This window comes from Aricia agestis, chromosome Z (assembly GCF_905147365.1).
Source record: "Aricia agestis chromosome Z, ilAriAges1.1, whole genome shotgun sequence".
NCBI classification, from domain to species: Eukaryota; Metazoa; Arthropoda; class Insecta; order Lepidoptera; family Lycaenidae; genus Aricia; species Aricia agestis.
The window spans coordinates 12,800,921-12,815,297 of NC_056428.1; the positions used below are offsets into that span (position 1 = coordinate 12,800,921).

A 14,377-nucleotide genomic window follows, 5' to 3' on the forward strand; every position below is an offset into this window, starting at 1 on the left:
TATTTTGTACAAAATAATACGCATTCAGTTTGTAACTTAAGATTAAAATATGTAATAAGTACTTATTAAAAAAATCAAAATTGTAATTTTTATAAAAAGCTTTATAATTATCAAATAAACTTGATAGATATTATGCTTACTTAAATGGTAGACCCTGCTAAATAACTAATATGAATTTGTTGTATTTTAAAACAATATTAGGACAAAAAAGTTCAGGGCCAAAAATTGCACTTGCAATTTTTTTTTAAAACCGCCTCTGAATCCCGCATGAGACTGTATGGTAGGTAGTCCAACAATTCGGTGCATTATTTTAAATCATTTAAAACAAAATATGTAGATAATTTATTATGTAGCTAACAAAATGTACTTCGTTTCTTAAACTTAGTTATTAATCAATTATTAATTTACTTAATATAGTAAAGATTAATATGTACCTATATTTTACAATGAGTTAGGATAAGGAACTATTGTATTGTGTACATTTTGATAACACACGCTAAATGTAAGGAGTTGTCAAAATAAAATCCAAACAAAATATATAATTAAAGTTAATATTTTATTTCTCTCTTATTTTATTTACCACGGCCCACGCGTAATATTACAGAAAAATAAGCATAAGGTCAGACATTTTTTTAAGTGATAACTACATAATCTATAATTAATAGGTAAGTAATTACATAGGTACTCTTTGATTTGGTCTACTCTCTATTTTCAATTTTATTGGAAGTGCTCTTATTTTGATCCAAATTACTTATTACTTGCTGAACATCGAGACGTAGCATCATAAACTTGGGATCCATGTAATCCTGAAAAAGATGACCTCTCAGTATTTGATATTTCTTAATGTTCAAAAAACCTGTATACATATACACTCAAAAAAATATTAAAAAACGCCATCTATTGGCGCCCAGGGTGCCTACTACCTCTTAAAGCAGTAATATTTTAATCTTACTTAATGATTTCGTACCATCACCTCTTAAAAGTAAGATTACTTTAACAGGTGGGTCAATGATGAAAAACTCAAAGCAGATATGTTACTACCGCGTGCGTTGTGAAGATTCAAATACGGCCCAATTGGGCCGTCTGTTGTAAACAACGAGCTCTGCATCGAGCGCAGTCACGAACGTGCCGTGTCTTGTCTTACCTAAATAAATTGAAAATGACGTCGTGCGTGTTTCGAAAATGTACCAATTATGACTCGAAAGTAAATAAAACACAATATGGAATCTCTTACCATATATACATGTCTTGATTGCAATAAATACCTCGATTATTTACATTTTCAATTATTTTTTTGAACAATCTGGAAAAAATCGAATTTTCGTCATAGCTCAGGCGAAGAAAGAGACAGCGATACGATTCGACGTTTAAAAAGAACTGTCTCTTTTATGTAAATGGTTTTTCATATCTTTTGTTTCACTTATCTGTCAAATTTGTCAATGTTTGCAATTTGGAATTTGAAAATTGTTCGGAAGAGATTTAAGCCGGAAAATAGTATGGACGTAACATATCTGTTTATGTAGAATATCATTGAGGTGGGTGAAACTTTCGAACAAAAAAAAATTGGGTTCCAAATTTAAACGTAGCACCTAAACTAAGTTGGATAATCTGTACAATTTTTAAGCAAGATCCAATGATATTCTATGTTACTAACGTAACACTCATTGGCAAGATCGACTGTAATTGGTTGATAAAAAAGACGAAGAAGAAGTTTAAAACTCAAAGTTCGAATTTCTATTTTCAGTTAGTGAAAATTATTTTGTAGCAACTCTTTCAAAAATTGTAAATTAGTGGATTAATTATTGGAAAACGAAAGATAAGCCATTGTAAAATGTAAATATAACCGTAAATTGATAAATTGAAGCAAAACATAATTGAAATCTCTAGCTAGGGTAGCTGGTTGGAATCCCGCCAACGGAACAAAAAGTTTTCAAAGTTCCTGGATCATGAATGTGTATTGTGTATTAATAAATATGAATTATGAGTATCATATCATAATAAAAATCTTAAATACAGTTTATATTTTATGTATACAATACAGTAACAAATGAGAAAACAAATTTAACATTTGCTTTTTTATGACTCATTCTTAACTTTCATTAAACTTCCTACCATTGTTTTTGTATTGTTTTCTCATCAATATTGTATCTACCCATTATATTTCGTTGACCTAAACAACGTTGTTATTTTATCGCATTCTTTTCGAATGGACTTTATTCCAATGGTAAAGTTTATCTGGTGATTGAAAAATCAGCATTACTATACAATAATAATAAATTACAAGACCACAGCAACTAATTTTTCCCCATTGATTGGGCACCAGTCACGTATCTGGCAACTCGATTATCTACGCACACAACAATATTTGTGCATTGTTTTACACACACTACAATATTGAGTTGCCGCATTCAGAATTCTGTTTTTTCTATACAGCGCGGTATCTTGACGAGCGCGCGTGCGAGACCAATCATTTATCTAAGTATTTACCTTTAGAAAATATCGAAACAGTCTTCAAAGTCGCGCAACTCACAGTCACACACCACATAAAACTTTTTTGTTTTAGCGTACCGTACCACAACAACACTTCACGTCTTATTTGGGTTTCAGCATTGGTTTTTCAACAATTCCACTAAGTATTTGATTTAATTCCTATTGTTAACAATTTAGCGCTGAATCGGTTTAATTTATTGAAATATTTAGGTTTAGTACCATTCAAATTCTCTACAGTCACTAATAAGTTTTTTCTACATTTGTTAAGACTAATTAGACACTTCATTTGTTTACACAATCGTGTGAGAGTGACAAAAAGCTTTATAGCTGCTATCTCGCTTCCACCCATGACAATTTATTTGTTTACACAATCGTGTGAGAGGAACAAAGCGCCTCATAGCTGCTTATCTCGCTTCCACCCATAGCAAAATATAAACAAATAATTTGATATCGTTCGTTTTTTCCCATCCCTAAGCCGGAATAAAACAAGATTGTTTTCATACACTTTAAAAAGTTCATGATACGAATCAAAGTAAGGTTATTGTAATCTTACAACAAAGTGTTCTGGAAACATGATAGTTTTAGGAAAAGTTGTGGTAGGCCGCCAGGAATACTAACAACGCGTCGCAAAAAAACCCATCTAGTTGACGCACAGGATCCCCTCGATCAATCAACGCCCTCTGTCCCTACTATGCAGGTACTAATAAAAGTGTCGAGATTAAATATCGTTCTGTCTAGCCTTCTTTACGCCGAACGCGCAATAAGGAACTTCTTTCCAATACCTATTTAATTCAATACATGCCCATTACCTGCCCATCAGTAAATTATACCACTGATTTTGCATATGGAACTATTTCTACAGCCATGCCTGTTAAATGATTGTAAAAGAAGGAGGGGCACTTCGTACCCACGAATGTAGCACTTTGAGACATACACCAAATGAAAGGGCTTGTAAAGTTGAACATTTTATTGTATGACGAAAAATCTCTAAGCCATGGGAGAAAAAAGTTAACGAGGGTAGAAAGTAAGAAAAAATCACAAAAAAAATTCCTGTATTATTGCATCAATTTATAGTGTTGCTAGTAAGGAATCATTTCTGGAAAGTAATCGTATATGGAAAACTTGAGGAAAGTGTTGTATTTTAGTAAATATATCCATACTAATATTATAAACATGAAAGTGTGTCTGTCTGTCTGTTACCTCTTCACGCGAGGACCGCTGAACCGATTTTGCTGAAATTTGGCAAGCATGGAGATATTTTGAGTCCCGAGAAAGGACATTGGATAGTTTTTATCCCGGAAAAATGTACGGTTCCCGTGCGATAAACGAATTTTGGCGCAACGGAGTTGCGGGCGTCATCAAGTAGTTTAATATTTTTAAGAAATGTATGGAAAAATAATAAAACCTTAATAATCTAACTTTTCCTGGATTTTACCATATTATTATATTGTTACCTTGTGTGAGCGTCCGTGGCCTAACGGGTAGCCCTTTGGTTCGCACTCTTAGAGGGTGCAGGTTCGAACCCGGGTGGAAGCGTGTACCTATGAGAATCTCAAGTACATAATACGGACGCTCGTACGGTGAAGGAAAATATCGTGATGAAACCCGCACATACTTGGTCCCAGACGTATCGACTAGTTCTTTCCTCTGGACTAGGCCGACTATGATGCGAGAATGCCGCATGCGCTTGGGTAACCATACGGACATTTAAAATAAAAAAATCTTGTCCCAGGCACTACAGTATTTGAGGAGTGATTACTTTGCTTTGACAAATACTGTATAAATCATCCAGAACGGATGTAAAGGCCTAGTTGTTTGTTACCTTGTAGAAATCTACGAGTATACTAATATTATAAAGCGGAAGAGTTTGTTTGTTTGTTTGAACGCGCTAATCTCAGGAAGTACTGGTCCGATTTGAAAAATTATTTCGGTGTTAGATAGACCATTTATCGAGAAAGGCTATAGGCTATATTTTATCACGATAATACTAATAGGAGCGAAGAAAAAGAGGAAAGTGTGGAAAAAACGGCGGGAAATTATTTGAAAGGGCTTATTTGACCGCGCTTATCTCAGCAACTACTGGTTCGATTTGAAAAATTCTTTCAGTGTTAAATAGTCAATTTATCAAGAAAGGCTATAGGCTATATTTTATCACACTATGACTAATAGGAGCGAAAAAATAAAGGAAAATATGGAAAAAATGGGGGAAATTATTTGAAAGGGCTTATTTGAACGCGCTAATCTCAGGAACTACTGGTCCGATTTGAGAAATTCTTTCAGTGTTAGATAGCTCATTTATCGAGAAAGGCTATAGGCTATATTTTATTACGCTAAGACTAATAGGAGCTAAGAAATAGACGAAAATGTGGAAAAAAACGGGGGAAATTATTTGAGAGGGCTTATCTCACGAACTACTGGAGCAATTTTTCTGTTATTTGGCACAGATAAGAAATAGACCACGTAAAGGATCATAGGCTATTTTTTGTGGACTAATTCGTTTGTGAAATATCTAATTTACGCTGGCGAAGCTGCGCGGAACGTTATATTTCACGTGGTCACGAGTCACGACATCACGCGTAAAGTTAAACGGCTGGACCCATTTTGCTGAAATTTGGTATTAAGATACTTTGAGTAAAAGAACATAGGATACAATTTGTCCCGGAAAAATGTACGGTTACTGCACAATATACTTTTATGAATATCGCCTAAACTATTCAATCTATTTTGATGAAATTTTGTATTTTCTTTATACTTTCAGTCTCGGGAAAGGACAAGGGATACTTTTTATCCCGGAAAATATTATACGGTTCCCGCACAATAAACTTTTATGATTCTCGCCTAAACTATTTAATCTATTTTGATGGGCATGGAGATTGGAGATACTAATTTGAATCTGGGACAAGGAATGTTTTTTGTCCCGGAAAAATGTGCGGTTTCCACACAATCTACTTTTCTGATTTGCGCGTAAACGACTCAATCGATATACAGGAACAACTATAAACTAAAGTCCACGCGGACGAAGTCGCGGGCAACAGCTAGTAATTTATAAATATGAAACAATATATTTCAAATAAATCACTTTCCTTAAGTTTGCCATACTTATACGATTACTTTCCAGAAGTTATTCCTTACTTGCAACACTATAAATTGATGCAATAATACAGAGTGTTTTTTTGTATTTTTGTGAAAAATAAAATATCCTGTATTATTATTTATTTCACGATTATTTAGTATTGCTAATTATTTAAAAAAATCCAAATTGTTAATATACCATAAAATAAAGGAAAAGTTCGATGTTTAGCATCTTATTGTTTTCTCATAAGTACATTTATTTAAAATATGAAACAATATTCTTTTAAAATATCTCAAGTCTCTCCTCAAGTTTGCCGTATACAGAAGTGATTTTTTATCAGCAACACTATAAATTGATGCATTAATACAGAGTGTTTTTTTGTGATTTTTTTTTACCTTCTACCCTCGTTAGCTTTTTTCTCCCACGGTTTAGAGATTTTACATAATACAATAAAATGTTCAGCTTTTCAAGCCCTTCCATTTGATATATGTGTGGATGTGCTACAGCTTGGGTACGGCTTCCATACAAAAATGCCTGTTCTTTACCTTAAGAACGTTGCTATTTACTTCAGTCGTATGTGGCAACACTTCTTCTACCTTATCATCTTCCAAACTTACAGCAGGTCTAACTCTTGCCATAAATTCTTCCATTTCTTGTTCTATGTTTGTAAAAGTTCTATTTTCATAATCTCTTGAAGCGGGCGTATGAACAAACTGAAAAGTCTGTGGTACATATTGCTCATTGTACTGTGTACTTCTACATAACGAACATTGCAATCTACCCTCTATTTCTTTTCTTTCGTTATGCAAGCTTAATCTCTCTCTAGAGAGCGCAACTTTTTCTTTTGCGATCTGTTTCTCTCTATTGTTTAGTGAGACAACGTGTTCTTGTATTCTACGCATGCGATCTTCGAATTTCTTCTGTATGAAATCTGCTTCCGAGTACTTTTTGTCGGCCTGTGTTTGCTTGTCAATGGCAGATTTTGCTAGAAGCTCTAAATCACGGGATCTAGAAAAGTATAACCAATTCATATTTAAATGTTTACTGAATGTAACATTATTAACATTAATTTTTATCTGAAATAACTTACTTTGCATGGATCCTCTGTTCCTCAATATGTATGTCTTGTTTCTCTCTGTTAATTTTTGATCGTTCCTCAGCCAATTCGTCTAACTGTGCTTGCAATTCTGCTTTTGTTTTCTAAGATAATATTCAATTACTTAAAACAAATTTCTAAGTAATTTACATTCTTTAAATAAAACTTTCTTACCTCAAGTTCCGTTTTAAGACTTTGAACAGAAGCTTTTTCTTTAGCAATTAAGGCACTATCTTTAATAGTTTTTGCTTTTTCTTCTTCTAGTTTAGAAATCTTTTCTTGATACTCTTTATTAATTTCATCTTTTAAGGTCTGAAATTATTCAAATAAGTACGTTATTTTCTTCCATTTTCCCTGTATTTATAAAAACGATTTCCTTTCTTACCTTTAAATCTTCGTCTTGCTTCTTCAAAAGGCTTTTGGCAAATTCTGTCTGCTTGCTAAACGTTGCTTTTTCAAATTCAAAATCCATTTTCTTTTGCCTCAATGAGAATGATTCTTATTCAATCATCTGAAACAAACACAATTTATGAAACTAAACTTATGTATAATTACAATAGGTTTTAATAGCAATGTTAGCAAATTTAATAATTTGGGAGCAAGGAAGTGCTCCAGCCAAGCTTTTTAGCAAAGGCACGGCCGTAGCATACTTTTCTTGAAGCGGTTCGTGGCTTTTTCACACCCCCTTTATCATCGATGTTGACAAAGCTAGGGATTTAGAAATTCGGTCACTAGGAGCAAGAATTAAAACTAGATTAACCTCCAAATTACATAACATTTCGATAAATAGTTTAATAGTTACGGATGATCAAAGTTACTACATTTTGTCACTCACTGACTGACAGATCATCAAAATTCTAAGGTACTTCTAGCAGACTTAGAACCTTGAAATTTGGCAACAAGGTAGGTCGTTATCCACAATGACAGGGAAAATTATGAAACTGGCCAAGTGCGAGTCGGACTGGCGTACATAGGGTTCCGTACTGTAAATTTGTATGGGAGCCCCCCTTAAATCACAAGTTTATGTACTTTTTATTACTTATTATAAAAGTTGAAATACAATTAAGTATTTTCTGAAATTTTCAAAAACCTTACTTTCACCATTATGGATATAGAGCAAAAAAGAGCAAAAAAACGTGTTTGTTGTATGAGAACGGTTAATCATTTATTTTATTTCAGTTGGACTATTAGCTTTTATAGCGACAACAAAAGTACATAATTTGTAAAAAATTAAAATATCTAGCTATTGCCGTTCTCGAGATCTATCCTCGTGACACACGGACGGACGACAGACAGACAGCGAAGTCTAGACTCATTAGAATAGGCTCCCGTTTTCATCCTTTGTGCAAGGAAACCTAAAAACTGAAAAGTAATATAACTTTTAATAAACTTACTTTTTAGAAAAGATTTTCGTTTTTGTGTCTTTGCAAGAACATTAAAAATGAGTTTCGACTTCATAATAATTATTTTACGTACAAAAGGAAAAATAGTGTTAACAAAGTTAACAATTAAACTATGATAATTAAATTCGATTAAAAAATAAATGAAATCAGAACTGCGAATTACGATGTACACTCCATTGTCCGTACTCGCTTGATAGATGGTGTAGCACTCCCTTTATATCGCGGTATAAGCGATAGATACCGATATTTGCGGAGTATAATTATTATGGTTTAAAAAAATCCGGGATAGGTCGTAATACTCAATTGAAAGTAACATCGGTGCACGAATAACCTCCTGAAAGTTCAAAAGTTGTTGGGCTATCGTCATAGAATTTGTACTTTGTAGAAGTACCTACCTGTTATTATCAATTAATTTTATGACCTAGAATATATACCTAGAGATAGAGAATGGGTGCTAAGCTAACTACAGAAAAGTCTTAACGTGACCTGAAAAGAAACCTTAAAAAAATACATGAAATCCCACCAAAACATTAAATGTAAAAAGGAGCCAAGCAAAATATTGCATAGCCATGCAATATATCTATCGTAAAAAGTTCTCAGATCACATTCAAGCCAAGCCTTCAACTTATTTTGTAATTTAAATCAACATTCAGTGAATTTATCAATAGTTTTCTTTATTTTATAATTATTATTATTGTGGCTTGGCAATGAGCACTAGAGAAATAATCAGCAACTGATTGGATTTATTGGGTACCATCGTCCACATGCGTCGTTACTCGTTACATACTAATAAACACTTTACGCTTGCCATTTGTGTAACTATGAACTACCCCAAATATGAAGTTTTATATTTGTTTTTCTTATGCTCATTGCTAAGCCACTATAATAATTATAAAATAAAGAAAACTATTGATAAATTCACTGAATGTTGATTTAAATTACAAAATAAGTTGAAGGCTTGGCTCAAATGTGATCTGAGAACTTTTTACGATAGATATATTGCATTGCTATGTAATATTTTGCTTGGCTCCTTTTTACATTTAATGTTTTGGTGGGATAATATTTACAGTAGTCATTTGTCTAATACGAGCTTCAAGGGTTTTCTCTATTTCTCTTCTTTCTGTTTTCTCCTTTTCAAAACTCTCGCGATCCGCTTTTAACTGATGCAACATTTCTGTAAAAATAATTGTATGTTATCAATGACCATATTACTCTGGTCATCATGCATTATACAAAAGTTCATAATAATTATTACCAGTTATTTGTGTTTCTCTCATTTGAATACTTCTTTCAGAATCCTGCTGATTGTTTTTTGTCATCAAATCTATTTTGTCGTAAAACTGTTCAGCTTTAGCGTTGCTTTCTTTTACATTTACTAACAATTCTTGAAGGTTAGTAGAAAAGCCGGCGGAATCTTTTATGAGTAGTTGCTCTTGTTTGGTTGCATTTCTAGAAACAAATATTGGTGTAGGTATTTTAAGGATATCTTTGAAATTAAAACTATTGGATTTGCAATCATTTACTTCACATTTTCCATTAGAGCCCCGTGGTGTTCTTGCAATACTTTTATATTCTCCAAGTGCTGCTGTCTCAACATTTCGTTTTCATTTTTGTGTCTCTCGACAAGTGAAGTCAAGTTATCTTCCGTCATTTTCTTATATAAGTTATGATGTTCTTCTAACCAATTGATCTTTTCTGTGTAGAATTTCACAAGCTTTTCACTCTCATCCTTCATTCTTTGCTCTGCTTGAACGTAAGATATTTCTAGAAAATCTAGCTGCCGTCTTTAGGAAATAATAATGATTAAATATTACGAGAAGTATAGAAAATTACTTTAGATGTGGTATCACGTATACGAAGTCATTTTACCTATACGAAGTTTCCATCAAGTCGATTTCCTTATCATGATTCTCTTGCAATGACTGCACTAACTGCAATAGTTGTTTTTCTTTTGAATGTGGTGTATCTTTAGTTTCTGTTATATTTCCAGTGAAATCTACAAAATCTGCGCCTTCTTCCTGATCTGCTGTACCTAACAGAGCCTTCAATAAAATAATTATTTAAAAATTACCTGCTGTCTTTACATAATATCAAATCATTATCATGGCCTCCACATTAAGAAAAACTTTATTTTAATATAGAACTTTTTTAAAATAAAATCAACCTTAATCCTTTGCGTGATTCTCTCCTGGTGAGCCGATATTACATTCTGCATCTGGCGTCTATGTTCCGCTTGCTTCTTCAGCATTGCGTCCAACTGTTCATGCTGGGCTAGTGCTGCTTCCTTTTGAACTCGCTGACTATTCATTTGCCTTACTAATTACAAAAGTAGCATAATAATTTAAAATTATTTACCTAGAACATGCTGTTAACTAAATATAGACTTTGTAATATAGCAAAAGCTAAAAGTTAATAATATTGTATAAGTACGCTTGTAATATCCTATCAACATCTTTACTTACTCTGCATTGATGCAAGTTTGTCGTCTTGGGCTTTGAGCTGTAGTGCCACCATCAACTGAGCTTCTTGCTGCTTGAGACATAAAGCAGTACTTTCCATCGTCAGATCTTCATGGCTGAGATCTATATTTATTTTTTGTTGCACTGGTATCGTATTTTCCTTAATATTGCCCTTTACGTTTTCATCATCAGGTTGAGTAACATCTTCTGTTTCTTCCATTTCTTGGTTATCTTCTTCTATATCTTTTTTCGTTGATATCGTTTCATTGTTTTTCTTTTTAGTATCGCTGCCTACTAGCCATGATGGCATTTCATTTTCATTATTATCTGGGGCTGTTTCTTGTTCTTTATCTTTAAAAATACCCAGCCAATCATTACTTGATTTTGATTTCTTCGGAGGTTCTTTAGCTTTTTCGACTTTTGCATCATTTTTCTCGCTTACTTTATTTAATTGAACGAGATTTTTAGACTCGCTTTTGCCTAAGATGGTATCAAAGTCAAACTCTTGACTTCTGGTTCCAACTTCCGTACCTTTTCTTGACGTAGACTCACTCGTACCTAGTAAATCATCTAGTGAAAACTGAGACTTTTTACTTTTCTCAACTAATTTAGTTTTCTTGTCACTACCCAAGTCTGTACCCAGTTTATCCATATCGATAGTAGTTTTTTGTTTGGACGGAGTTTTGTTAAACAAATCGAGGGGATTTGTGGCAGATTTATCTGAGAAATCATTTATTGATGATGTTTTCTTTGCTAACGCTGGTGATAATGTCTCATGTTTAGTATTTTTTGGACCAGATAAAATATCGTTTATATTCGATTGTTTGTGAGAGTCGGATTTATTAAGCCCAACTTTTGGTTCCTTTGTATCTTCTAAAGAAAATAGTGAAGCTTTTTTAGCGATCGCTATTGCCTTCATTGATCCTTTTTTCTGCGGTTTTTTCTTTCCTAGAATATCATCGTCAAAAAAACTATCGTCACTTCCATCACTTAGAATTCCCGCTAAAGGATCGTCGAGACTAAAACTCATTTTTTATTTAAAAGGTATTTTACCCACGAGCGAAACTTGATAGGCGTTTTTTAGATTTATTTATTTGTTTACACTTTACCAGAAAGTCCATATCCATAGCAACGTGTGTATTATTTTATTCTCAGGTTCTTCTCGCTCAGCTCACGAACCAATAGGCCTTGTTGACTTTCCAGAAATACCGTACTTATCTATGCTTATAATAAAATCGTAGAGGTAAAATTTTTGTACATTGAAAATAAACTTGAAAAAATGAGTCAGGGGCATGTAAGGAGAGTAGTAGAATACATTTTAACTGTTTTTGAAATTTTTGTTTCTCTGTCTGTTTGTCTGTTTGTCTGTTTGTACAGGCTAATCTCTGAATCCGCTGGACTGATTTCAATGAAATTTGGCATGATGATACCTTACATCAATGATATTCGCCCCTCGGCCGTATTCGAGTGTGGACGTGTGTCGTGTTGCTCTCTAAATTAATGTAAGAAATCAAAACTGTTTGAAAAAAGTTACTTTTTTGGTCTAGTGGATCGTAGATTTGAACCCGGGTGCGCTGCGTGTGATTTGGTTGTGTTTGCCCGTTTGACCACTGAAGCGGTAACTCGGCGCAGTGAATTATTCAACCTGTATCACCTCATACGTGATACGATGCCCCTGGGTCAAGCGAAACCGGCGTCTGTTGCAGCGGAAGGAGATCTATGCGGATCCAGTATAATGCAGCGCAGCAGTACGACGGAATCTACCGAGAATAATGCAACCAAAAAACGTAAGCGCCCAGACGCAGACTTCGAGGAATTTAAAGAAGAAATTATGCTTATGTTTACGAAAATGAAGGAAGAGCAAGAAAAGAGTTTTGCAATGATATTGGACACAGTTAACGCCATAAAGGACCAAAATAAAGAAATTAGTCAAGCCATAGACTTTTTCTCCAGCAAATATGATGATTTAATCGCAAGAATCAATACTCTAGAAGATGAAAAAACCCAATACCAAAAGCAGATTCAATCATTAGAATATAAATTAGACATTATGGATAGGAGAAAGGTCGCTAGCTGCATTGAATTGCGAAATGTGCCCTTTAAAAAACCCGAAACAAAGGAAGAATTGTTATCACTAACAAAAAAAATAGGGGATACAGTAAATATTAATATAGAGCAATCTGATATACGGGATATCTACAGATTTAACAAAAATTCTACAATTAATATTCAATTTACAAGCATAATCAAGAAAGATAATTTTTTGAAGGCTGTCCATATATTTAATCAAAAAAATAAAGAAAAGCTGAACACTACCCACCTGCAGATTTCAGGAGCTCCTTTGCCGGTATATATCTCACAAAAATTAACATATAGAGACTACAAAGTTTTTGCTGAAACAAGAAAATTCGCGAAGAACAATGACTTTCGTTTTTGTTGGACCTCAAATGGGAAAATTTACTTACGGAAAACGGAAGGCGCTACTTTGATACATATTAAATCAGAAGATGATCTCTCAAAACTTAAGCCAGCATGACTGATCTGTATGATTATTTTTTCATTACTATATTATTTTTTAGTCTTAACAAATAACATATACTATAGAATTAAGTCTAACACTAACATACATGATAAGATATTTCTTCCTGTACTTTTTCTTTTCTGTTTTAAAATCAAATCTATATGCACACAAATCATATACAAAAACTATAAAAAACGTAAGATTCATGCACATTTAAAAATTATAAATTATAAATCATCTTATGAATATGATGACTATCTGTTTCAACTCCACTTTCGGTTTCAGTTTCAACTTAAATACATTGTTAGCTTACAATATAATCTACACAAAAAGTCATTTAGTTACACGATATTATTATATAAAAACTCATAAATGGCTGCAACAAATGATTACATTAATAGCTTAGATAATTTTAATATATCCTCCCAAATAGCCTGCGAGCCAGAGAATTGTAAAACATTTCTGACAAAACCAGATTCATATCTAAAAATCCTGCAACAGAATATCAGGAGTATCAATAAGAATTTTCACGAACTACAAGCTCTATTGGCCCGAATCAGTTTTGACTGTGATGTAATTGTTTTGTCCGAGGCATGGTTATCTGTTAACAATAATAACATTCCCAGTCTAAATGGCTACAGTTGCTATCACTCTTCTTTCAATTACAATAAAAACGATGGCTTAGTAATATATGTTAAAAAGTCTTTAGACTCTGTAGTTACAAAAGAAGAACCAATGTTGTCTGAAGCAAACTGCATAGTTTTGAAACTTAGCCACGATATGGTGTTAATTACTATTTATAGACCGCCATGTTTCAAAAACCTAGAACCTTTTTTAAATTCATTACACGACCTCCTGGGGAGTTTAACGCGATTCAAAAATATAATTTTGATCGGTGACGTCAATATATATATATAGATTAAATTTAAACACAGACAGCTCAAAATACCTCGATGTGACATCTTACTTTGGCCTCCTACCTGCAACATGTAAGCCAACACGAGAAAAGAGTTGCTTAGACCATGTGATTGTAAAAACTAAATTACCGGGCTTTACCTTCCATTTAGAAACTTCTTTAACCGATCACGAATCGGTATTATTTTGCCTTAACCATAAAAACACAAAACCTATAAATTCCCAGGAATTATTGTACCGATATAATTTTGAGGGAATTAAAAGTGCTTGCAACAATTTAAATTTCGATGACTTACATACTGAAAATAATCCAAACACTGCTATCAATAAACTAATCAACAGACTCGCTAAAATCATATCCGATAATAGGTCAGAAATTAAAATATCTAAAAATAAACTTAAGATTAAACCATGGATTAC

The 14,377-nt window shown here is 33.2% G+C and overlaps 1 protein-coding gene and 1 pseudogene across 1 annotated transcript; one reads left to right on the forward strand and one right to left on the reverse strand.

The window, feature by feature from the left end:
* Window positions 1-539: 539 nt before the first annotated feature.
* LOC121739194 lies at window positions 540-11,540 on the reverse strand (annotated as a pseudogene).
* A 650-nt stretch (window positions 11,541-12,190) lies between these two features.
* On the forward strand, window positions 12,191-13,057 carry LOC121738331. Its single transcript, XM_042130308.1, has one exon. The coding sequence runs from the start codon at window positions 12,191-12,193 to the stop codon at window positions 13,055-13,057; it is 867 nt and encodes a 288-aa protein (XP_041986242.1).
* The last annotated feature ends 1,320 nt before the right edge of the window (window positions 13,058-14,377 follow it).